This window comes from Rhinolophus sinicus, linkage group LG06, assembly GCF_036562045.2.
Source record: "Rhinolophus sinicus isolate RSC01 linkage group LG06, ASM3656204v1, whole genome shotgun sequence".
Taxonomy (NCBI): Eukaryota; Metazoa; Chordata; class Mammalia; order Chiroptera; family Rhinolophidae; genus Rhinolophus; species Rhinolophus sinicus.
Genome location: NC_133756.1, coordinates 155579964 through 155605116, shown reverse-complemented (window position 1 = coordinate 155605116; position 25153 = coordinate 155579964). Strand labels below are relative to the sequence as shown.

The 25153-nt window shown below is 45.0% G+C and overlaps 4 protein-coding genes across 5 annotated transcripts; 2 read left to right on the top strand and 2 right to left on the bottom strand.

The window, feature by feature from the left end:
• The first annotated feature begins 762 nt into the window (after nt 1–762).
• On the top strand, nt 763–7489 carry BTBD18 (BTB domain containing 18). The gene is made up of 2 exons (XM_074336422.1): nt 763–1207; nt 4954–7489. The coding sequence occupies exons 1-2, from the start codon at nt 1084–1086 to the stop codon at nt 6963–6965; spliced, it is 2136 nt and encodes a 711-aa protein (XP_074192523.1). The 5' UTR covers nt 763–1083; the 3' UTR covers nt 6966–7489.
• Nucleotides 7490–7688: 199 nt separating this feature from the next.
• SELENOH (selenoprotein H) lies at nt 7689–9749 on the bottom strand. Its single transcript, XM_019715387.2, has 4 exons — nt 9162–9749; nt 8931–9076; nt 8693–8823; nt 7689–7865 (listed from the first exon to the last, which is right to left on the bottom strand). Exons 1-3 carry the CDS (start codon nt 9281–9283, stop codon nt 8723–8725), a joined length of 369 nt encoding a protein of 122 aa, XP_019570946.2. The 5' UTR covers nt 9284–9749; the 3' UTR covers nt 7689–7865; nt 8693–8722.
• A 142-nt stretch (nt 9750–9891) lies between these two features.
• Nucleotides 9892–18089, bottom strand: TMX2 (thioredoxin related transmembrane protein 2). Of its 2 annotated transcripts, XM_019715384.2 has the most exons (8): nt 17865–18087; nt 12774–12834; nt 12456–12569; nt 12110–12186; nt 11760–11866; nt 11513–11578; nt 11292–11421; nt 9892–10758 (listed from the first exon to the last, which is right to left on the bottom strand). In XM_019715384.2, exons 1-8 carry the CDS (start codon nt 18051–18053, stop codon nt 10612–10614), a joined length of 891 nt encoding a protein of 296 aa, XP_019570943.2. In that variant the 5' UTR covers nt 18054–18087; the 3' UTR covers nt 9892–10611. The 2 variants fall into 2 exon arrangements, with proteins under 2 accessions (XP_019570943.2, XP_019570944.2); XM_019715385.2 differs by lacking the exon at nt 9892–10758 and having other exon boundaries at nt 11297–11421; nt 11524–11578; nt 17865–18089.
• A 363-nt stretch (nt 18090–18452) lies between these two features.
• On the top strand, nt 18453–25034 carry MED19 (mediator complex subunit 19). Its single transcript, XM_019715386.2, has 5 exons — nt 18453–18718; nt 22422–22678; nt 22845–22941; nt 23253–23347; nt 23523–25034. Exons 1-5 carry the CDS (start codon nt 18502–18504, stop codon nt 23589–23591), a joined length of 735 nt encoding a protein of 244 aa, XP_019570945.2. The 5' UTR covers nt 18453–18501; the 3' UTR covers nt 23592–25034.
• The last annotated feature ends 119 nt before the right edge of the window (nt 25035–25153 follow it).

Here is a 25153-nt window from a genome sequence, read left to right as displayed (position 1 = left end):
CCTCAACCCCCATCGCTCTGGCTGGGATCGGAGTTGAATCTCTGCTTTCTTAATTTACCTTTTCACTCTTTTCTTTGCTGGTAGTTTGTCGTGAACGCTTCAGATCCTCAGTGCCACCTGACAGAAAACTGCATGCCAGGAAAGGAACACCAGTTGTGCAGTGAGTGGCGGTTTCAGTGCAAAAGCTGGAAAAGTAGTCTGCCCTAAGTCAGAATATCCAGTTTGTTTTGAGAACGGGTAGGATGCTTCATTATCCTTGCTCCATTGTTAGCCAGGTCATCAACCAGGCTGACAAACCCAAAGGCCAAAGTCTTCACCAATTTCCAGGGGAATCAGGCTTGCTTTGGTCAAGAACATCTGAACCGAGGGTGCCAATATCCTTATTTCTGTGCGAGACCTTCACACCAAGTCCAGCAGCTTCTTTCCTTTATTGTGCACCCTCTGCTGGTTAGTGTGGTAGAGTAGGCTCAGAGAAAAGGAGTGTATACTTACTAGAGAATTGTATATCAGTGTTTTTGCTTAAGTGTTAAATTGAGGATTATACCCATGGAACTCAGCAGTGTGATGCTTGGGAAGAATATGAGCAGTCAGCACTGTAGGAGTTGAGTCTCAGTGGTAATGTGAATGAGGAAGTTTTAAGAGTAATAACAGCTACTATTGGTGTTACAGGTGTTGGGGGGTGATAGTTATTTTGTACCAGGCATACACAGAGCTAAGCAATTTTACCTGCATTGACACTTTTAATTTTTAAAAACAGCCCTATGAAGTAACTACTGTTATTCCCATTTCATAAATGAGAAAAGTGAGACTCAGAGAAGTTGGGTCATTTACCTGAGCTTCAAATCTAGGTTTATCTCTGAGCTTCTACGTGTAACCACTATGATATTTTTTCTTGAGATACTATTGGCATCATTTCTGGGCTTATGGCCCCCCAACTCATGCTACAATCTCTCACTTTTTAAAATTTCCCTGCGATTTCAAAGGCAAAAAAAAAAACAAAATAACCATGGTTCTGAAATGTATTATCTCTCACCCACAGGAATCTGATCCATGAAAACCTAGGAAGTTTGTTAACAGACCAACATGTTTTCTCCTGCTAGTTCAAAAATCCTATATAGGAATCCCCGATTCCTCCGGTTAGCTTTTCTGCAGCTTCATCACCAGCAGCAGAGTGGAGTGTTCTGTGATGTCCTTCTGCAGGCAGAAGGTAAGAGACTACGGGGGCGGCCAGTTAGCTCAGTTGGTTAGAGCACGATGCTCGTAACACCAGGGTTATCGGTTTGATCACCGCATGGGCCAGTGGGAGCTGCGCCCTCCACAACTAGATTGAAATAACTACTTGACTTGGAGCTGATGGGTCCTGGAAAAACACACTTAAATAAATAAAAGTTTAAAAAAAAGAAGAAGGTAAGATCCTTTCGTTCAAAAAATTGATTCCGGCTGGGGCCACTGTCTTTGTGGATTTTGCACTTTTTCCCCATAGCTACGCAGGTTTTCTCCAGGTGCTCCAGTTTCCTTCCACATCCCAAAGATGTGCATGTTAGGTGAATTGGCGAGTCTGAATTGTGCTAGTCTGAGTGTGTGTGGGGTGTGTGTGTGCGCCCTGTGATAGAAGGGCGTCCTCTCCAGGTAGGGTTGGTTTGACTTGAGCCCTGAGCTGCCACGATAGGCTTTGGCCACCTGTGACCCTGAACTAGAATAAGCTTATTAGAAAACAATTATCTGACTTGTTTTATTAATCTTTCTTAAATATATGCATAGCTCACATTTATTTCAGTGTTTAATATTAAAAGTGTTTTGGTTCTTTATTTAGAATTTTGGTGACACTTTTGTGACCAGAAATATGCTGTAGAAATTTAACCCTTCTTTATATCAATTAGCCTATGATAAAATTGGTTTCTTTATAGTCATTTCGCTTAAGGTTGCAGTTTCTAAGTACCTATCAGTAACATTGAGGACTTGCTGTAGTGGGGACTCCATTGAAAACTCACCATAGAATAAGATAAAATGAGTTTAGGACCATTTGTCCTCCACAGGACAAAACCAGAAAAAAACGTGTTATTAACCCTTTTGAGCACCGTAAACTATTTGATAAGGAGCTGTTTGTTTCTAGGACAGTTACTATTTTCAAGTGTGAAAATGAGACTGCTTTTTCTCTTTAAAAAATGAAACTAATTGCAAAGTTTTTTTAAGGTATAAATTCTATAAAATACGAATATAATGGGATGGTCTTGAAGACTGAGTTAACACATGTAAAGCACTTTGAACAGTGCTTTTAATGTACTAAGCACAATATGAGTATGTGTTACTTGTTGATGACACCATTATATGTTTCTTCATTTTCTTTTTTTCCCCCTTCCCTTTTTCCGCCTCTGCCCCCCACTCCGGTTCAAGCGGTTGTTTCTCAGTCTAGTTGTGTAGGACACAGCTCCCTGGCCCATGCTGGTGTTATGAGCCTGGCGCTCCCCCCACTGAGGCAGTCAGTCGTCGGCCGCTCACAGCAGCTCTCCCCGGCTGCTGGCCTCTCACAATGGCTGCCGGCCACTCTCGCTGGCTGCTGGCCGCTCCTGGCAGCACACAGTAGCCCACGGCTGCCCACAGCAGCCCAGCTCCAGGGAGAGCTGTTGTTCACAATCTTAGCTGTAGAGGGCGCAGCTCACTGTCCCATGTGGGAATCAAACCAGTGACCTCGCCATTAGGAGCACAATGCTCTGACCATCTGAGCCACTGGCCCGACCCTTCATTTTCTTGCTAAGCTATTGCTTGTCTTTTTCTTGTCTTCAAATTGATGGTTTTTGTTGATTGCTGTTAGACCTAAAAATGTGTTATTTCCACCTGTTCCTTTTACACTTGAAATGTTAAATCAGCATGAGGTAGAGCCTGGTATGGTATAAAAGCCTAAGACTAGGAGTCAGAGTTTAAGTCCTAGTTTTGTTGCTTAGTAACTAAGTGATAAATGAGCAAGTGCTCATTTTCTTCCTTTATAAAGAAATGAAGAAAATGCTACATTATTGTGTAGCGCTCTACAGAGTACATATGCTGTAGGGTCTTAACAGCCTTCTGATATGTTATATGGTTCAAGTTCTACAGGTGAGTGAATTGAGGTCTAGAGAGTTAAGTGACTTGCTTGTTAGTTCTCTTTGTAAGTGCAGAGTTGGGATTCATTCCTTAATTCAAAATAAAGTATCAATTACTGTTATATGCTAGTACACTATATTGGCATGGGCATACAGTATATATGAAGATAAAAATGCCTTCCTCATAAGGAATCATGTAAGGGGAAGACATTCAAATAACCAGTGTATTCAAGTAACTGTACAGTATGATAAATAACATATTGGGTAAGTATAGGCTGATATACAGCATCCTTTACAGACTTGAGGAGGTTGGGAGATTTTCTTGGAGGAAGTAACCCATAGGTGAGGTCTGAATGACAAATAGAAGTAGGAGGAAGTGGGGAAAGATTTTCCCACTCGGAGAGAAAAGCACATACAGAGAATTAGAGACATGACCAGGGATTTGAGAGTGGCTCATTATGACTAGAGTGCAGACAACAGGAAGTGTATTGACCAGATATTGCTAGAGAAATTAGCAGCAGTCACATAAGGTCTGAAGTGTTATGCAAAGGAAGTAGGTCTTGTTCTCAGACCTTTGGAAATTATATTTAAAGGTTTTAAGGTCATGATCAGATACCTGTTAGAAATAGCATTCAGGCTGCATGACAAGAATTACTGGATTATTCTTGAGCCCAGATAGGAGGCTGTTTTGTAACCCAAAAGAGAAGGAATGGTGGCCTGAACTAAGGCATTGAGAGAATTTTCTGGCTTTTGAGCTGTTAAATTTACACTTGTTGCAGTTAACAGCATAGACTCTATAGCTAGACCCCCTGGGTTTAAATCTTGTGCTACTTACCACAAAATTGTGGGCACATAACTATGCCCACAATATGGGGCATATGTGGGCACAATTGACTCATCTGTAATAATAGCTACTTCACAGGGTTCCAGTAAAGATTAAATGAATACTGATAAAACCCTTAGAGCACCTGGCACATAATAAGGAATCAAGAAGTGTTTGCTTTTTTAAAATTAATGTTTGATTAGATGCAGTGGGTAAGAGAGAAAAATCAAAGATGAATTCTAGTGCTCAAGCTTGGGTAACTTGGTGAATGTGATACCTTATTTTGAAGAAATGGAAGGTTTTGGGGGGTGGGGAATGAGTTCATTTTCTAGAAATGTTGCATTGGAGGTACTTGTGGGACATCACTGTAGACATGCAGACTGTGGCATGTCTCAGGAAAGATACCTGGGCATAGGTCGGACACAGGAGTCATCAGTAAGCCTTTGGTAATTGAAGCCCTGCGAGAAACTGCGATTGCCCGTAAAGTGAGAAGATGGCTCAGGACAGACCGCTGGCTCTTAGGCAGTGGCTACAGCTCAGGAGAGAATTGAGCCTTGATTGTCCATGTCCAAAGCTCATGACCTTTCTGTTGGACCACAAGCAGCTTCTATAAAACTTTTAAAATTCTCCTGTCACAAAAACTTATTCAGCAAGTATTTGATCCCCTAGTCAAGCGCTGGCTATACCTGAGTAAGCAAGACAGGAACGGTTTCTGTCGTCACAGAGCTCAGTTTAGTCAAGGAGATGGACAATACAGATAGCTAAGTGCTGTGATAGAGTACCTCTCTGTACCCAGGAGGACCTAACCCAGATGCGGGGTAAAGTAGGGGGAGGCTTTGAAAGAAGTGATGTCTAAACTAGATTTTGAAAGATAAAAACTGAGTTAGCTAGATAATGGCAGCAGGTTCCAGGAAAGCAAAAGCAACAAATTCCTCCTACTTAAACTTCCATCGAGAAAAATTGAGAGAAAGGGCAGCCCTTTTGGGTAGTCGTATCTGCTCAGCTCATGAACGTCAGTCTGCATGAGGTAACAGTGTTTGGGTTTCCCTCCAGGTGAGGCAGTCCCAGCGCATTGCTGCATCCTGTCTGCCTGCAGCCCCTTCTTCACAGAGCGCCTGGAACGGGAGAGGCCAGCTCAGGGTCGTAAGGTGGTGCTGGAGCTGGGGGGCCTGAAGATCAGGACCCTTAGGAAGCTGGTAGATTTCTTGTATACCTCAGAGATGGAAGTATCTCGAGAAGAAGCCCAGGATGTGCTTTCTGCCGCCCGTCAGCTCCGAGTATCTGAGCTAGAATCCCTTCAGCTAGAGGGTGGGAAGTTGGTGAAGGCCCCTCAGGGCAGAAGACTGAACCGGGAGTGCTTACAACCTCCAAGTGCTGCACCCATCTCTGCCAGGGTGGTGGCATCCAGCCGCCACCCTCGAACTCCACTGCCTGTTACCCAGACTCCCTGTCCTCTTGGGGCAGTGAGGTTGAAGTCGCCGGGGGAGGAGGGGTCCCAGGACAGGTGCAACCGACAGAACGCAGAGAACTTGTCTGACACGCTTGTGCTCAAGAGGAAGGCCAGAGCCTGCCCACCTCCACAAGAAAAAAGCTCTTCACCGTCAAGCCACAGTCAGGGACCTAAAGAGAATAAGAGTGACCCTGTCCTTGGTCCTACAGGGCTTTCCCCCACCAACTTGTACCCCTCTGTGGATGAGCGACTATTGCCCAGAAAGATCAGACTGAGTCGTTCAAAGCCATCTCCTGATGTCTGTACATCCAAGCCTTCCTGCATTTTAAGTGTACCCAGCTCAGTGCCCACAGCCCCTGGCCGGCGTCTTTGGCGACAAAAAAGTATAAATAAAGAAGCACCAGAGGACAAGCAGAAAGCAGGGAGAGTTAATCTACAGAGCACCCCAACTCCATCTGGTCTTGGAAAGACGGGTGGGAGTAAGAAGCGCAGCCCTGAAGTCAGGGCATCTAACTCGGACTCTGCAGAGGAGGGGCAGGTTGGGAGAGTGAAACTTCGTAAGACTGTCAATGGGACCTGCTGGGAGGTGGTGCAAGAGCCTCCCCTCAAAAACTCTCAAGATAGTCCTCAGATCCCAGAACCTGGAGACTCAGAAAAGCCTCCAGGGATTCAGCCATCCTCAGTTAACCAGCAGGAAATGTCATCTGCTACAACAGACCTGTGTCAGGACTCCCCAGTGTGCTCTACACTACAAGACATTCTTTCTGCTAGCAGCTCCCCAGGCCCCCCAGTGGTGAAGTCTGAGTTTGGGTCCAGTCCAGAGCTGGTAGGGAAGGAACCTGGGTTCGATATTGACTACAGAGAGCCATATGCATTTGACACAGACCTGCTCGGGCAGCCCTGTGAAGCTGAGGAGTACCGAATCACAAGTGCTGCTGCCACCAGTGAGCTGGAGGAGATCCTGGACTTTATGTTGTGTGGCTCAGACATTGAGCCACACACAGCATCTCTGGAGAGTGCCGGAGCTGAGGGATGCAGGACCCCTAGTTACCACCTGACAGAAACAGGAAAGAACTGGATTGAAGGGGAAGAATGGTATATACCAGACATGGAACTCTGGCCCGGGGAGCTCACAGGATTGGAAAAGGGACCTGTCGGTGAGAACAAAGAGCCGGTCGAACCCCTTGGCCCTCTTGTCATGCCCTCTGAGATGAGTGAAGGGGAAGTGCTTTCAGTAGAAGGCTCTTGGACTCGAGACCTAGAAATTAGCAGCTCCGAGCCACTGGATGATCCGAGAGACAAACTTCTACACACTGACTCCCCTGACCCTCCCCAAAAGTCCTATGGAGACCTCTCACCTCCCTGTTCACACTGGGTGGAGACTGGGCTGGAAGAGTCCCTAACTATGGATGAGGTATTGTACCCTGCTCCAGAGGCAGGCAAGGAGGTACTTAGCAACTCTGAGCTGTTGGACCCGCTTCCTGCCAGCCCTGAAGAGGAAGAGATTGATGTGGTAGACTGGACATCAGAGGGAGAGCTGATGCCCACCGCTATCCCCTCCGTATGGCCTGACCCTTCCTCAGAGTCAGAAACAGAAGTAGACATACTAACGTAGTGGAGTGGGGAAGGCAGTTGAAGGGCACTGGGAGGATGGGAAATGTTGGCTAGCAGAAGGGGTATTATTGGCAGAGAGGCTAGCACATGTCCTGTCCTCCCCTCCCCAGGCTTTGGGAGTCAGGCCTAAGTCAAGTAGTACCATGAGTAGAAAATTATGAATTTGAACCATCTTATTTCCTTGCAATCTATTTTACAGTTAGTGACGAACAAGTGAAATGATAAACTGTGGTCCCCAACTCTAGTGGGTCATAGGTAACAGCCAAGGCCAGATCTCCCAGGTTATGAGGCACTGCTAATTCAGGAAAGAATAACACTCTCCGTGATAGGAGTTTTATGTATGAGAAAACGTTCCAGAAGGTGTGAAGCAGTGCTGGAGTGGGACACTGAGTGGGTGGGAGTGACAGGACGTGTCCAGCACCATCCGTGTGAGGCTTACTCTTGCCAGTATGGGGAATTAGCCAGAACCTCCAAAGGGGTCAGGAACAGGTACTTCCATCATCACTTCCAAGAAGTGAGTTGAAAAAATATATTTGCTTTTAAAAAAAATAAATTATTTACTTTTCCCCATCGTTTTTACAAGTATTTCACATGCTCTACCAGAGAACCTAGGAATTCCAGGTTAACTTGGTGACCTCAGGCTATGAAAAAAACAAGGGACCAATCCCTTAAGGCTGGCTTTGTTCACCCCCTACCATAAGATTAAGTTTTATTACTCAAATACTTTATTTCAACTTTTTATTAAACAAACCAAATCCAAGAACTTTTCAATGCCTTACTAGAGGGTTGCCTCACGTCTGAGCCATCATTTCTGGAGGGGTAGAGACCACAGCTTCAGGCACATGGCTGAAGTTTGGCCATGTCCCGTCATAAATGCTCCAACACCACCAGGGACAGAATGCTGTGAAAATGAGGGGGGGAAAGGTTAGAGCAGGGATCCAGACAAGTATATAGCCTGAGGAAGACGTGTCCCGCCTCCCACCCTTGAACCCACAGACGCAGGAGAGCTCAAGGATTGCCTCCTCCAGCCACATCTCAATCAACATATCAAGTGCCTGACCACATGCCGAAGCACTGTATGAAGCACTATGGATAAGACAAGGTCAAATCCATGTGACCAGGAGTGAGAGTACCGTGATGCATGCAGTGCTACTACATGGAGCTATTAACAGGCCATACTAGAAATGAAAAAACATGGTAGGGGTAAGCATACCCGAAGCTACACAAAGATTTTGCCCATAAAGGGAAAATCACCACCCATATAGATAAGCATGTGTCAATGATTTTGTTTAACGCCTAAATGAGGGAACCAGTGGTACTTAACCACTTCAAACAATCAAAACACATGCCCTCAGGAATGTGGAAAACGAATATTTTAACAAAAATATAAAATTGGTCCATACCCCGAGGGTAGTAATTAACTGCACCTTCAAAGAACATAAATTGCATTTCTATAAATCATTACATTACCATCAGGTCTACGACAGCTCAAAGACGATTAAATGAAACATGGAGTTAGCAAAGGGCACACTAGATAGGAAACTGATTTTTTACGATTTCCGTTTTTCCTACCACTAAAAGGGAAGAGTCCCAATAGAGAAAATGTTGAGGACAGTTAACGAGTTATGAAAAAATGTAGCTCCTGTGTGAAAAGCGGGTAGCAGGGCTGTTTGCCAAATAGCCACGAGACCAACGCAATCCCTCCCAACCCCAGGCCCCACTTCAAACCTCAGCATGAGGACTTCTGCCCAAACCGCCCTACGAAAGGTACTTCTTCAGCTCCTCTACCACCTCTGGCGGGTCGGGGAACTTGAGTTTGCGTGGGGGCCCCTTCTTAATCCCAGTCCAAAGCTCCGCACCTGGGAAAAGAACGCAGTGAAGTTACTGTATCTCCGCGGTTTCTGAGACTAGCCCTTCCTCCCCTCGGAATCACGCCTTCTCCCCCCAGACCCGGACCCCCACTCACTGCTGCCGTCCGGGCGCAGCAGCGTCACCTCGAAGCTGCCCCTCCGGGGCTTGGCCGGATTCACCTCCACTGGAAGCTCGGGGGCCTCCAGGCGCAGCGCCTGCCTCAGGACCGCGGCGTTGCGCCCGTAGACGCGTCAGCTCGTGCTACGGGGAGACGGGGAGGGTCAGAAGGGGGCCCTGGGTCTGCGACGCCCTTGCCCCCATCTCCGTGATCCTCCAGGTCCCTCACCAATGCTCGATAACCACGGTCGCCTCCTCCACTCCTTTCTGGCCGCCAGCCCGCTTCTCCCGCTTGTCGGCCGCCGCGACCACCGCCGCCTCAGCCTTCCGCTTCCTCCCGCGGGAAGCCATGGCGCCTGGAGCGCGGCCCAGAACCGAGCCGACCTGGGGCGGGAATAGGGTGCAGACGTGGCCACTGAGCAGCCACGGAACAGTGCACAGCCCCGCTCCGAGGTCCAAACCGCAGGCCAGAAAACCGCTCGCACAACAAAACCTGCCAAGCCGCGGGAAGCCCGGCGCCCGCGAACACGTGGTCGGGAGGCGGGACCTCCCGGCACAGCCACTCTGCACGCAGGGTGGGGGGAGATACGGGGAGTAAGACCGAACCACCAGCACCTGGGAGGGGGGTGGCGAGCACAGCAAGGGCGAGATTTAGGTATCTCTGAAAACAAGACTGGCTGCAGGTTTTTCTGTAACAGCGCATCGTGAACTCAACCCCTATAGCCCTCAAAACCTACTCCCTGGGACCCGCGGACCAGTCCTGATCCAAGTTTACAATCTAACTCGGTGCGGTCCGTACTCTGGTTTATGGAAACTGGCCTTCACCAACTCTCCCCAGTCCTGGGGACCAATGCCTGGCGTTTGGTGAAACTATTCAGAATGGTCTTGGACGTGAAAGAGGAAGTAAGCAATTCCTCTGCAATTGCCTGGTTTTGTAACACGCAAGGATAAAGAAGCAATCAAAAGGAAATCCCAGTCTCTTTATTATGGAAAACCATCAACTAACTGGGTGTGGGAGAATAGCTAGGAGGGTAAGTGAAACCCCAATCCTGTCCAGGGGCTTTCTTCTCCAGCTCCATCACAACAAAGGAAGGTCTCAAACCTCTATTCCCCCTCCTCCCAATCTCCATAAATACATTATTCAATGCTATATTCATGAGAAAACTCTGTGGTTAAAGGTTTCTCCTTGGGGCCAGTTACAAGATTAGGTTTGTATTTTCTAATGAAGGCCACAGACCAAGACAAAGGCCTACAGCAGTAAGGGTCCTTGGAAAAATCGTAGCGTTGACTGGGTACCCTGGCATCTTATATTAGGGTGTAAGTAGTCTGTGTATGTCCACTAAGGAATAATGAAACCACCCGTGGTGGAGATGTGAGTGTTGGGCAGCACTTGACACACTGATGCAAGCTTGGAGGGAAAGCATTTCCTACTCCATCACGTGAGCTATCTCCCTCCAGTGGAATAGCTGGCCACGGCAGTGCAGGCCTTCCTGGAGGGTACCTGTCAATTCCCTGGATGCTTCTGTTAAATCAGAAGCAGCACCCTGCCCCACCCAGGCACAGCCAAACAGGGAAAACATAAATAAAAGGTGGAGGCCTCAGGCAAGGCTTGTGGTTCCCGAAGGAGCGGGGCCTCAAAGGTGCCAGGAATTGACCAAGGCACTGACAAGGCAGGGAACCTATTTGTCCTTCTTGCTTTCCCCATCTGGCACTGCCGTGGGGGTTAGGGCCACAGGCTGCTCCTCAGGAATATTATCTCCAGCTTTGGATAGCTTCTTGGCCCGTTGGTACAGCTCATTCAAGCTGAATTCTCGGATTACGTTCTCCTGCACAAAAGAGATGCATACATCAGGGTTCAGGTTAGAAGGGAGACTTCAGACCTGGGAAGTAGGAAGTATTTAGACGCAGTTTAGGAAAGGAAGAAGCAAAAGATAGAAATCTACTCTAACTAAATCTCTTTTTTGGGTACCTGGAAAAGTCAACTAATATTTAAGTACCTATTATGTGCAAGTCACTGTGAGCACACAATCTTATGTAACGTGCAAACCAACCCTGTGAGCCCAGTGTTACTGTCTCCAATTTATTGCCAAGGAACCTAAGGCCTACAGACTGTACGTACAAGGGCCTTTGAGACAGAATCTTAACTTGTAATTGTTTCCCAGTACTCGCAGGTCTAGCACATGGTAGAAGCATAATATCAATTTGCTGAGTGACTTCATGAAAGAGGTCTAATAACTAGTCCACACTCTCAAAGCTTGTGAGCAAATGGCAGAGCTAGGAATCAAACCCAGGGTGGGCTCCAAAGCCCACCCACTGTTCCACACCCTTCTCCAAACCACTTGCCCACTCTTTCCTGTACCTCAGAGAAAGTCCAAGAGACAGCTCGTCCTTTCTTGTCAATCTGTGGCCGCCGCATGACCTCCTTGCCACCTTGGAACAGGATCAGGGTAGGAAGCTGCTTGGTGAGAGGTGATGTGCTCACTTTGTACCTACAGGACCCAGAAAGTACCTGTATATGCATCTATATACACCATTCCAAGTGATTCCCTGCTTAGACCCTCTGCCTAGGCTCTTACATACCGTGTACTAACATCAGTGTAGCGTCCAACATCCACCTTCCCAAAATTTAGCCCTGTACAGTTGTACCTGAGAATATATGATTTAACACAGTGAAAGAAGAGAGAATGGATCAATGGAAGAGGAAGTACAGATATTGGATGGGGTGGGGGGCTGCCTTTGGTTGCAGTGTGCAAAAATCAAGGCCAAAAAACCGTAAGGAAAGGTATGACATCTCAATTTCCACCCTCCCTCCCTTTGCACTACTCACTTGAGGGAGAGGTCCGCATAGATTGGAGCAAATGATTGGCAGTCATTAGACCAATTGGCAAAGAACTCCACAATCCAAGTGACCCTCTTGTCCCGCTCCAGCTCTTCCTGCCACACACAAAGAAGAAACAATGAACTTCTTGGATCACACAGGCTCCTGGAAAGGTCCAGCCCTTAGCGTCTAACTCCTCATCCTGGCTTCCCCTCTCCACCTCTCCTAGCTCCCACAATGAACCACAGTGCCCTTGACTTCCATTCTGAAGCACTGTTGCTCCTCCCAGTGAGTAGGGAGCATAACTGTAAAATGACCCACACGGGACCCGCGAAACAGCAGGGCGGACGAGCACTCACATCGATGGTTTTATCATTGAAGTACTTGATGTACTCAGGGCCCATGTACAGAGGAGGTTTGCACGTCATCAGAAACACTAAACAGAAAAAAGATGTTGAAGGAAACATACAAGGCCTCAGGGAGGGGATTTATTTTCAAACCAATTCAAAGATTTCAAGCACCAAAGAACATACTTTTTGGACCTACACAGACCACAGACACATTCCCTTCCTGTTAGTTTCCGTAGATTCTTATCGTCTGAGCCACACATATAATTACTTAGGTACAAGTTATGGAAGAAGGGGATGGAGAAACTGGCTGGGGGTTAGGGTCTGGTCCCCACAACCCAGTCTCGTAGCACCTTACCTATGCAGAGTGTGATGTACAGCAGGCCCATGCGAATATCCAGGCGGAAGAAAAGAATTGCATTGGCCACCTTACTGAACATGAAGATGTTGCCTATATGCTGCTCCACGGTGACTGAAACACAAAGATGTCACAGGTCAGGCGCGGCTGCATGCTCCTAGGACCCATTTTTTGTCCCTTTTCCTGGAGTGCTTTGAAATGGGAGGCGGGGAGGGGGATAAAAGCCTAGGATGGAATTCAGCCTTGGCATGGAATGAGGGACGAATTCCAACATGAAGGGAAGGGCCTCGGGGCCGCCGCGCGGCGGGCTGAACTCACTGGATCTGCGGTTCTTCATCATCACGATGGCGCTGAGAAACATCAGGATCTCCACTTCTCTCTGCAAAAAACCAAAGGGACAGGGATGCCATCAAAGAGACGATCTGGGTGGGAAAGGGAGCCAAGTACGGACGGAAAAAACACCAAGAGATGCAAACCGGGAATGGTGAAAATCAAGATGTACCTGGAGTCAGCTAAGGCACGGTGGGGAAAACAGCAGGCAGAAGACCTAGGTTCAGGCTCTACCCGTCACAAGCTGGCTGGTGCCTTTCAGCAAATCACTTAACCACTGAGCTTTGGTTTCCTTTACTGAAGAATATCCATTTCAAAATGCTATTGTGAAGATTAAGTGATAATGAGCATGAAAGAATTATGTCAAGTATGATATGGTATAAAAATGTGAGATATTACAACCAACTCAGTCTGACCTTGGTAAGCTAAAACTTTTCCAAAGAAACTTTCTCAGTAAGATTCCATTAATACAATATATGGTTATTCCATTTGCTTGGTTTTGTTTAAATCACTCTTCTCCACCAAATATTCAGTGATAATCCACACATCTTTAATTTGAGAGGTTAAGGAGGCCTTTTCATAGCTCTCAAAGGCCTTTTTCAGTACCCTTGGCTCATGTTCTTTCTCACATTCTAGAATGTAAGCTCCATTGGCGCAAAGTGAGACAGACAATCAACATGACAAATAAACAAGATAATTTTTAAGACTGCAATGAGGAATAATAAGGGCCGTGTGTGAGAAAGTGTGGGAGGAGGGCAACTATGGATGGGATGGTCTGAGGCCTTCCACAGCTGTTTATAATACAGTGGCCCAAAGCATTACTTCAGACAGAACCAATCAACTCGGATTTACAGCTAGGAGTCAGCGACGTAGGTTTTCAGCCTCAATCTCCAACAAAAAGTTGATGGAATTTACAAATTGACATGTAAAGTGAGGATTAGAGAAGATGCAGACCTTTCTAAACATTACACCTGAGCAGAAATCAGGAAGAGTTTTCACAAATGAAATTGGTTTAGAATTGAGACTTAACAATTGTGGAAAGATGAATTTAAAAGGGGAACTGGTTAATCAGGAGACCAAAGATAGGACTAAAAGGAGTGTTCTCTCAAGACACAGAATGGGTCTTTGGTGAATACTGGCTGTGTATACTCCAAACCTTATTTCCTTTTCTTCCTAGGCATACTGCAGCTACACTCTCTGTCTCTTTGCATCTAGGGCGGACTGTGATTAGCACGCCTGAATGGAATGTGAGTGGAAGTGATGACACTTCTGCATCCAGACAGTAAGAAAGGGTGTCTCTCTGCATTCCAGCTTTCTTCCTTCATATTCTGGCTGGATGATACAGGGATGACCTAAGGCCATAGGTTGAAGACAGTATGAGACTGGGTTCCAGAATAACTGTATGAAGCAGAGCCCCTTTGGTTGTTCTGCTTGTTTGTTCGTTGTTTTAAAACTTTTTAAAAAGAAATTTCCAAACATACACTAGAGAGGATGCTGAAGGGTAGCAAAATATGCCACTTTAATAAAAGGATTATTTTGAGCCTGAAGACAATCGAAAAGTAGATACAAGAAAAGCTCCCTGTTCTTCCCCCTTTTTGTCTAAAAGCAGGGCATAAATTTTCAAAGGTGTCCCTCCAACGCTCTCTAGCAGAAAAAAGTTAGTCAAGAGAGATAACTTTAAACCCTATCAGCCAGAGATAGCATCCGAGGAATCTGTATAACAAGCTAGGCTTTATCTACCATTAGTTTACCTTCCCAGAGCTTGCTGCCCTTGGAAGCTTAAAACTGCGTTCCTTTGTCCAATCATTTCTCCAAATTTATTTTCCTTTGCTGAAGATGCTATACAAGCCAGAGTAGTAAGCCACCTCTTTGAGTCATTTATTTCTTCCTGGGTATCTCACATGTGTATGAGGTGTGACAATTAAGTTTGTGAACTTGTTGCAACGATGTTGCTAACCTTTTGTGATATCAGAGGGATTATTCATTATGAATTTGTACCAACTGGACAAACAGTTAACCAAGTTTACTATTTGGAAGTGCTGCAAAGGCTGAGTGAAAAAGTTGTATGACCTGAACTTTTCGCCAACAATTCATAGCTTTTGCATCGCGACAATGCACCAGCTCACAGAGCACTGTCTGTGAGGGAGTTTTTAGCCAGTAAACAAATAACTGTATTGGAACACCCTCCCTACTCACCTGATCTGGCCCCCAATGACTTCTTTCTTTACCCGAAGATAAAAGAAATATTGAAAGGAACACATTTGGATGACATTCAGGACATCAAAGGTAATACGACAACAGCTCTGATGGCCATTCCAGAAAAAGTTCCAAAATTGCTTTGAAGGGTTGACTAGGTGCTGGCGTCGGTGCACAGCTTCCCAGGGGGAGTAGTTCGAAGGTGACCGTAGTGATATTTAGCAATGAGGTGTGTAGCACTTTTTCTAGGATGAGTTTGCGAACTTAATTGCCTGACCTTGTACATAAGACTTCTGTGTCTGTCTTTATTTGTCTTTTATTACAGCAGTCTCAGCCAAGACCTCAGAAGGATAAAGGGAAATTATTTTTCCTCCTCTACAATACTTTAATGAACCTCTATGACTCAGCTTCAACCGTAACATTTTGCCAAAATGCTTCCATTTCGTCTATGCTAGCCACTTTTTATGCTGGAGAAACTAAAAGCAAATTCCAACTGTATCATTTCACCTGTAAATACTTCAGTGTGTATCTCACAGATATGGACCTTTTTTTTTAACAAACCAAAATACCATTATCATACCCAACACAATTAATAATTCCTTAATGTCATCTAATACTTGGTCCTTATTCAAATGATTCCAATTACCTCAAATTGTACAGTTGTTTGTTTAAATCAGGAACAAGCAAGCAAGAGGCACACATTACTTTTGGCTGATTAAGGTCTTCCTTAATCTCTAAAGGTAACTGCTTTTCCTTTTTACCCCAAGCTAGTTATTTGTTGAAGAAATTGAGTCAGTTGTACTGTCAGCTTTCCCACTTTCTGGATTTGGCTGCTTGCACACTTATGGTATTTGTTCTGATGATGATCTATCTCCCATATTTCATGTAAAGTGGCAGTGAAATCTAGAGGTTTGAATACAATAAAACCCAAATCTTTTGCCAAAAATACATCGTAGGTGGTGCTAGGTACTCTTTATTCCATCTCTTCAGAGGACATATCAACCCTCCGTATGATGGTGTCACCATCCACAGAAGATCATTGCCTAGATTATTTCATTAGAGTTTGCTAAATGATTTTTAAATCCGATCATTCCTTCTGTATTTATTAGCTCAAATTCTCCTGTTAAGATACCAACATTCCCTTATTAATTATATGGTTATGTTGAGACAGTATACAAGAAAAGTAAAATGCTTGATTCTTTCCTTTTAAGAAAATAGAAATAAACTTTTATTCTGTGAAGCCACTGAAAATTTGAGGTTTACCTGTTATTGCTAACATTATTTACTCTAATATCCTAACTTCCCAATCATCAAGGTGATTCAGTAAAGCACAGATTTTCCAGGAAAACACTGGGTATCAACCCTAAGTAGAGATGCTCCATGACTCACGATGAACCCGATAAACCCATCATTAAAGTTGAAAATATCATGTTGAGAACGTATTTAATACTACACAATAGAGTATCGGTTGTTCACCCTCTCGATGGCGTGGGTAACTGGGAGCTATGGCTCAATGCCACTGGCCAAAATCACGACAGAATATAACACATATTGCTAGCCTAGAAAAAGATCAAAATTCAAAACTCGAAGCATGGTTTCTACTGAATGTGTATCACTTTCACACCACTCTAAAGTTGAAAAATTGTAAGTCAGGGACCATCTGTAGTTAAAAAAAAATTGCACCAGAGTAACAACAAAATATAAAACCTTCCAGTATTTTGCATACTAGACAAGAGTACACAGAGAAATTAATTATATAAAATGTCCTTACACTTATTGAAATCTTTGTGTGTGTGTATACTTTTTTTTTCCTTGTTTTTAGAGAATTTGTATCAGTTTATTTGAGCCCAAACTGTGACAACTGCTGGGAAGCCAGACCTTAAATGCGCCCTGCATTTATATTTTTGAGTCCCACTTTAGTTAGTGGTATATGATACCATATAAAAATAGGAATCTTTTGCAGTATCATGGCTACACTTGAGCTAATTAATAATACTGTCTGGGAAAGGGCAGAGGAAGTATGAAAGAGTAAACAAGGGATGGAGGATAAAAGTAAGGGAGTGAGTTCTGGTCAAGTTCAAGGCTCATTTTTGCGGGGAGGAATGGAAAAAAGACAAAAAACTCAGGGTGACCCTCCTTCCTCAGAACACAGCTGCTGCTATACAGCAGAGGGCGTAGAGCTTCAGTTCATTTGTCCAAGTGGGCCCTTCACTCCTACTCAGGAAGTACAGCAAGAGGCTTGAGACAGATTTCTTTAGGATGTTTTACAATTCCTTTTCGATAAGCCTAACAATCTTATTCATTTTGGCATCCTCGGGATGCACCACAGGGCCTAGCAGATGGCACTCATTCAGGAAATGGTAACTAAGCAACGGGTGATAGGAGTGTGCAGGTACTATGGCCAGAAGAGAGGGTCCCAATCCCAGTCACCCACCTGTTGTGTGACCTAGGGCAAGTCTCCTAATCAGGCAGAAATCATTTCTTCACCAATAAAACGGAAATACTACTACTTGCCTTGTTTATCTACCCGGCTCCTTAAGTGGCTTTACATATGAGCAGCACTGTAAAAGACTGTACACAGGTGTGTAGAGTTTGGGTAGTGCTGTTGACGAGTATGAACGGTAAGATGGAAAAAACCCTGGACTCAAGATTCAAAAGGCCCAGGCTGTTGTGCAGGCTAAGCTGCTGGTTTCCCATCTTAATCAGACATGAAGAGATTTAGACTCGATGACGGTCCAGGCCCCATGCTCTTAAAGGTAAGTCGGCTAGAGTTTCAAAACCTCAGGTGTGAGTTCTCAAAAACGGGAACTTCGGGGCCCCTGGATGCAATAGCGAGGGAAAGGTCAGTCAAGGTCGCGGGGTCCTAAGGTGGGGGTCGCTCACCCAGTCAAAGTCACACGGGTTGCCATCTTCGCGTTGCGTGGGGAGAGTGTGGCAGAGCGGGGGCAGCTTCCTCACGAGTAGGAAGGCAGCAGAGAGCAGGGCAGACAGAAGGTAGTAAGGTCGGGCCAGCCATCGTGAAAGGCGCGGCACAGAATACACCAGAGCAATTAAAGGTGCCAGGACCGCCATCTTCTTGGCCCCGGGGCCCTCGCCGCTCTTCAGGGTCGATAAGTCTGGCCCCGCCTCTCCCACCATTGAGACTTCCATTGGTCCTAGTCTCGGATGCACCGCCTCCGGACCCGGAAGTGTATCTATGATTGGCCACTACAGTAGGGAGGAACTGAAAAACGGATTTCATTCTTTATTGGCCAACCTAACTGTCGTTTTTTCCACCTAAGTCATTTTATTGGATATGTGACTGTGACGAGCGGAAACAACAGAGAAATTAATAGGGTTAGATAGCACTTCCTGAACGTGCTCAGAAAGCGACGGAAGTAGTTGCCGGAAAAAGTAGGCGGACCCCAAGACATCCAATGATAAACGGCTCACGGAGGAAGAGGGCGGTACACCGTGAAAAGATTGTCCAATGAAAATCACTAGCGCCAGACACCCGGACAGCGCCGGAGTAGAGGGGAAGATGGAGAATTTCACGGCGCTGTTCGGAGCTCAGGCTGACCCACCCCCGCCTCCAACCGCACTCGGCTTCGGACCAGGAAAACCTCCACCTCCACCTCCCCCTCCTCCAGGCGGGGGACCCGGCACGGCTGCGCCCCCCACCGCGGTCACGGCCCCTCCCGGCGCCGACAAGTCCGCAGCTGGTTGTGGTCCCTTCTACCTAATGAGGGAACTGCCAGGTGAGTACTAGGCCTGGCCGTAGCCAGCCAATCAGATCCTAAGGAGGGGGTGATGGGCGTGGGTCTTAGGCTGCCGGCGGAGGTGCAAGGTAACCTAGGCAACGCGTGTTAGGACCTTGGAGCTCTAAGTCGAAAGGCCTCTGAGAATTCACAACCAAAGGGATGACGTGAGTCTTGGGGTGGATGAAAGGTGGGAAGAGAATGCATCTCCGTAACCATTTTTCACGCTGTATCTGTTCGTTGTCCCTGACACTGGTTTTTTATGGTTCCCTAAAAATTATCCGGAGTTTGAGTTTGGAACTCGAGAGTCCCGATTCAACATCACTGTGGTCCTGAGGTTTTCGTTTCAAATCTGTCACAAACTTGCTGTTGATCTGGAGCATGTTACCCTCAGGGTCTCAGCGTTTCTTCGTCTGTTTGAAGAAGTGACAGAATTAAATCAGATTCTTTCAGAAAGTTATTTTGTTGAGCATTTGCTGTGTACCACTGTTCTAAATGCTGAAGATACTGCTGTGAACAAGAGTGACAGGATCCTTGCCTTTTTTGGAGTTTACATTTCAGTGGGGGAATGCAGAGTAAACCAGATTAATAGAAGATAGTGCTTAGTGCTACAAGGGAAAAAAAAAAAAACATGATAAAGAATTGAGGGGATACAACTACTTTAGCTAGAGTGATCAGAGAAGCCCTCGCTGAGTAGGTATCATTTGAGCTAAAATGTAAGCATAGAAAAAGAGCCAGCTATGTAGGAGTGGGAGGGATAATTCTAAATACAAGAAATGAAATCAGAAGCCCTGATATGAGAAAAGGCTTGGAAGGGATAGAAAACCAGTTGGACTCCAGTGACATGAACAGGGAAAGAGTGATAGAAGATACAGGTGGGAGAGGCAGGCAGAGGCCTTTATAAAGCATTGAGATTTTAAGTTCAGGGGGAATCCATTTTAACACAGGATGGTGACATAATCTAACTTATTTTTAATCATTCGAGCAGCTACATAAAGAATGGAATGGGAGGAAATCAGTCAGAAGTTACTGCTTAGTAGTCCGGAAAGAGATCATGGTTTGGACTAAATGATAGCAGTAGAGGACACAAATGAATGGATACAAGGTAAGTTAGAGCTGACAGGAATGAAGGACTGAATATAAAAATAAGGAAGAGAGGAGTTAAGGATGACTTGTGAATTCTTGGCCTGAATAATTGAGCAGATGGTAGTGTGCAGACCAGGAAGGAACAAGTTTGAAGAGGTGGAAGTCAAGAGTCACTCTGAACAAGTTAAGGCTCCAAAATGCCTTTCAGTTAATCCCAAGTCCTACTGCTACATCATGAGTTAAGGGAAATAATAATGAATATAATACGTAGAATAGCCCCTTGAAGTAGGCATTGTTGTCTTCACTTTATAGTTTAAAAAACAAGTATAAAGAGGTTGACTTTCCTTTGGTTGGTTGGTGGTTGATGTCTACCAGCAGTTTCTTTATCCTTACCAGTTCTGATTGTTTCTCAGTTAATTGACAGATGTTGAATATTCTGGGCAAACGCTGGGTGTGTAGAAAGGTGGGGGCATGTGGTGAGAAGGGAAGAGAGATTAAAAGCTTATTTTACTTTTAATAAATAAGCAATTATGTGGTTTAAGGACAGTGACCATATTTCTTGTCAAGGCCAGTCTCATTACTTTGTGGTCATGCCTCATGTAGGGCAACTATTAAGAACTACATGATGGTTTTCAAAATGTGTTCTTTGTTATCCAAAATGACAGCAACAAGGGTGGCCAGTTAGCTCAGTTGTTTAGAGGGTGGTGCTGGTAGCACCAAGGTTGCCAGTTCGATGGCCACATGGGCCACTGTGAGCTGTGCCCTCCTTTAAAAAAAAAAAAGATGACAGCAAGAATAAGTTGTCACTTGACTGGACTTTGAAGAATTCATATATTGGTGAGGAATATTAGGAAGAATTTTCCTATAATTAGGTCCTAACAGAAATTTTTCTAATAGAAATTTCTTAAAAGGAAACACTATGAGGGTGTTTTCTTTCCCCAGGAGATAATGGAGACCCATTTTGGATAGATCAAAAAGTTTGCATAGGGGACTGATGGTTGAGTGGACCCCAAAGCTAAGTTACAGTAAGATGTGTTTAACCATGAGTGCCAGTCAAAGGAATTGAGCTTTTTCCTGAGAGTGATAGGAAACCACTGATTTTTGAACTGAGGAGTACTGCTTCTAAAAATATCTCGAAAATGAGTGTGCCATGTGCTGAAATAGAGAAACCATGAATGAAGTGAGGAAGATTCGGAGTTTAAAAAAAAATAGAATCTGCATGGAATTGACTAAGTGGAAGTTGGAAATACAAGATTAGTTTTCAGGAGAGGAGTCAGGGCTGGAGAGATTTATAAATCATTTTCATAGAACTGATAGAAAGTTGGACTCAGAAATAGCAAAGTGCCGTTTCACCTGAGGCTTGAGCATAACCACCTGGAAGGAGGAGAGCTGACAGAGGGGGGGAAACTCAGGACACTGTAATGGCAGAAGGTAGTGCCAAGTTATAAGGAAAGGTAGTGTGGCACTGAGCCTCTCATAGTAAGATCACCTTTCTGAGATGTTTGATATGAAAATACAGAAACAGAATAGGGTAAGGCCTAGAGGTATGAAGGGGAAAAAATACCTTGTTCATTTAATAGTTATTGAGCACCGAGTGTGGCTGGCTTGGGCATCAGCCATACATGAGTGAACAAGGCATTGTCTGCCCTCAGGGCTCACAGTTCAGAACCTGAGTTTTCCCAAGTGAAGGATTATAAACAAGCAACTTTTGTCATTTTACCCTTTGTGTTCATAACTCTAGATGAACTTGTAGGCTAGATATTCCCACCCTTGCCACTGGGATCCTTATTAAATTACTAATGAGTTTATATTCTTTGGCAAAAGTCAGATATACAATATTTATACTGAGACTGCCTTACATTTATATATTTTATATTTTCCAGTATGTTTTCATTTGAACCTTGCAAAAAAATTTAGCGCACTTAAGATAGTTATTACTGCATTTCATAGATAAGAAACAAACATAGAGGACATCTAGGATTGGAATTCTAGTTGCCCAGCTTCTAATCAAACATTTCTTTTTTCTAGTCAAAGCATTATACTCACTATTATGAGGAGGAATAACGATGGTGATAATAAGTTAGACAACAGTAGCTAGAAAAATCTCCTGGCTGTTTTTTCTGTGTAAAGGTGATCAGTGTTTGGAGAAAAAAAAAAGGAAGCCATTGGGTCATATTTGGCCCTTAGCTTGGTTGTAGCTGGGCTGTGAGGTACTACTGTCCCAGTCGTGTTAGGGAGTATAATTTCACACTATCCCTTTCTATGAAAAGCACTCAGATCAGTGTTTAGCACAGAGTAAGCATCATGCAAGTTATTGTGCTTAGTCCAAGGAGTGAAGTGTCTTCTCCTTTGGGTGAGAGTTTCCATCTCTGCCCTATTTGGATTTTTGCCTATTTTTTCCTCATTCCCATTCCGACCTACCCTTCTATAGTATTATATTTTTAGTTCACGTTATTTACTTTTGCTATTATTTAAAAATAAATTTAAATTTTTTAGTAATTCTCACTTGAAGAATTCCTTACTTAGACTAAAATATAGTCCTTTACTTTCCCTCTGGGTGACTTAACAATTTTCTCCTCTTGGACTAATATTTTATCATCCTCCCTGTGTCCTCTAGGTAGCACCGAGTTGACGGGCAGCACCAACCTGATCACACACTACAACCTGGAACATGACTATAATAAATTTTGTGGCAAGAAAGTGAAGGAGAAGCTGAGTAACTTCCTGCCTGACCTGCCAGGGATGATTGATCTGCCTGGTTCCCATGATAACAGCAGCCTCCGCTCCCTCATCGAGAAGCCCCCTATTCTCGGTGGCTCTTTCAATCCTATCACAGGGACCATGCTGGCTGGTTTCCGCCTCCACACTGGCCCGGTGAGTCCCCTCTTGGGGAGGAAGAAGGCAAATGGGGAGGCCTGAAAGGCATGGAGGTAGTTTTTCTGTCCAGGTCTGTTCCTTCCTAACTCACTGAGCAGACCAGGTGATGGGAGCAAGGGATTTCCTCACTCCACTCACCTGGACCTCCCTTTGGTTCCTTCAGTTGCCGGAGCAGTGTCGTCTGATGCACATTCAGCCTCCCAAGAAGAAGAACAAGCACAAGCACAAACAGAGCCGTACCCAGGATCCTGTCCCCCCAGGTAAGAAGCAGTTCTGTTACAAACCAGAAAACCTAACGTTCTGAATCTGGTTCAGCCTTCCTCAGTTAAAAACCCAGTTAAGTTCCTCATGGAGCCCTGGACTCCCAAATTCTCCTGAAAGAAGAAACTGATGTCCTGGGGTCTCCTGGGCAAGTAGGAGCTTGGGGCGGGGCCTTAGCCGTGCCTTGGTAGCCTCTGGCCATTTGAAGAGAAGCGTTTGCCCCTAACTAGGGCTTTTCTGTAGTCTGCGGAGTCCTAGTAGGAGGGAATTTTGAGCTCTACAGGTGATAGGCGCCTAATGTCTCCTACAGAAACACCATCTGATTCGGATCACAAGAAGAAGAAAAAGAAAAAAGAAGAGGATCCTGAACGGAAAAGAAAGAAGAAAGAGAAGAAGAAAAAGAAGGTAGGGTAGAGGCCTGTAGCTGCAGCCCAGTGGGTCTCCCAATGTCTCACCCCGGTCCCACAGAGTCCACGGCCTCAGGTTGGACCCAGGGCAGGTTACAGTGCTTTCCTGTACAGCCCTGATCCAGGCCAAGGCTACGTCCTAGTTGTTCTTACCCCTCCTTTGTTTTCCCCAGAACCGACACAGTCCAGACCACCCAAGTATGGGCAGCTCTCAGGCCAGCAGCAGCAGCAGCCTGCGCTAACAGGACCACTGGACTCTGCCAGGATGACTTTTCCTACTGAACTAAACCTGCTGACAGAAGCTGCCTCTGGGCTCTTGGACACAGCCTTAGTAGCTTCCCCTGCAGCTGGAACAGAAGGCAGCTCCTGCTGTGCTCGGTTAAGAGTAATGCATTATGAAAGAAGGGCCATGCTTTTCTAAGGCTCAGCCCAACTTTCTCATGGACAGCTCTTCCTCTCCCAGGAAGCTTTCATCTCTTTTGTGCAGTTTGTCTGATTTAGGACTTTTATCTGATTTGTTAGGGTTTTTCTTTTTTTGGGGAAAAAAAAAAAATTGCATTTATCAAACTGGCTGAAGTGTGGCTGCCTTTTTAAGAGGTAAGTACCCTTCTATGAGAGTCAGGGTTTAAGGCAAGGCATGCTAAGATCTGGGGGGATCTGGGTCTTGTATTACATTACCTCATCAGCAGGCAAATAGCCAAAATGAGACTGGGGAATGTGGTCCAGAAGGTAGGCAGAGCTTGCTCATACCTTTCCACAGCAGCTGTGTATCACCCTGCTCAAAATGTTGAGAGCCAAGCAGCTGCATGAGCTTCAGGCTACATCTGAAGGGCTGATCCAGTTAGAGCCCAACTGTATTCTAGGTCAATTGTGTGGTGAAACAATAACCAACTGAAAAACTACCCACAACCACCAGTGTATTTCAGCAGGTTGATTCTTGGTCAAGTCTATGATTTCTTTTCGAAGTAAACATCAGGCAAGCAAAGGTAATGCTTATCTTTATAAGAACTTTTGACCTGCCTCATTCCTTAGCTAAGACAATGCAAGTATTTGGCTGATGTGAAAACATTTCTAACCTTCTAAGACAGCAACAAAGAGGCACCTTAAACTAGAAAATGTAAATCCCTTCAGTCTTTGCAGCAGGACAGGTAACTGAAAACATCCATGAGAAAAACCTAAGCTAATGCAATCTGACTTAAGCTAAATTTGACACAGGACAGTTAAAATCTGTTCTGAGCCCAGGCTGTTCCTAGATCAGTAGGCAGAAAACCACTCATTTAGCTCGTTTTAATCTAGGATTTCAGAGCAAGAGTTTATATACTTAAGTTATGAACAGTGAAAATAAAGGGTTCTGGACAGTTTTCTGAGATTGTGTCTGAAGATGCCCATTAAAATTAGGGCCCAGCCTCTGGCTTTCACAAATAGAAAATATGAGATATCGAATTGAACTGTGCCCCCATTATATCCAGTACGCCTTTAATAGGGTTTTCATACTCTGCCCATCTACTCTCTCCCCTTTGGCTACATCCAAAATGAACTCTACTTTCCAGAGACAAAATTCTGCATTAAGAAACAACTATGGCACAAGGCAAGAATTCTCTAAGCTTCAAAATGATAAGCTTTAGTGGTTGCAAAACAGTTTTTTCCAGTAATTTTTTAATTAAATCACCAAAATAAAAACAGGACCTGTTGTTTTAAGTGATTACTTTCACTATAATCCTGCCTACAGATGGGTCAGGACCAGAGAAACTTCTGAGGTTTTCTTTGTAACTTCTCACCAGGGATCACTTACCCTGTCTTAACC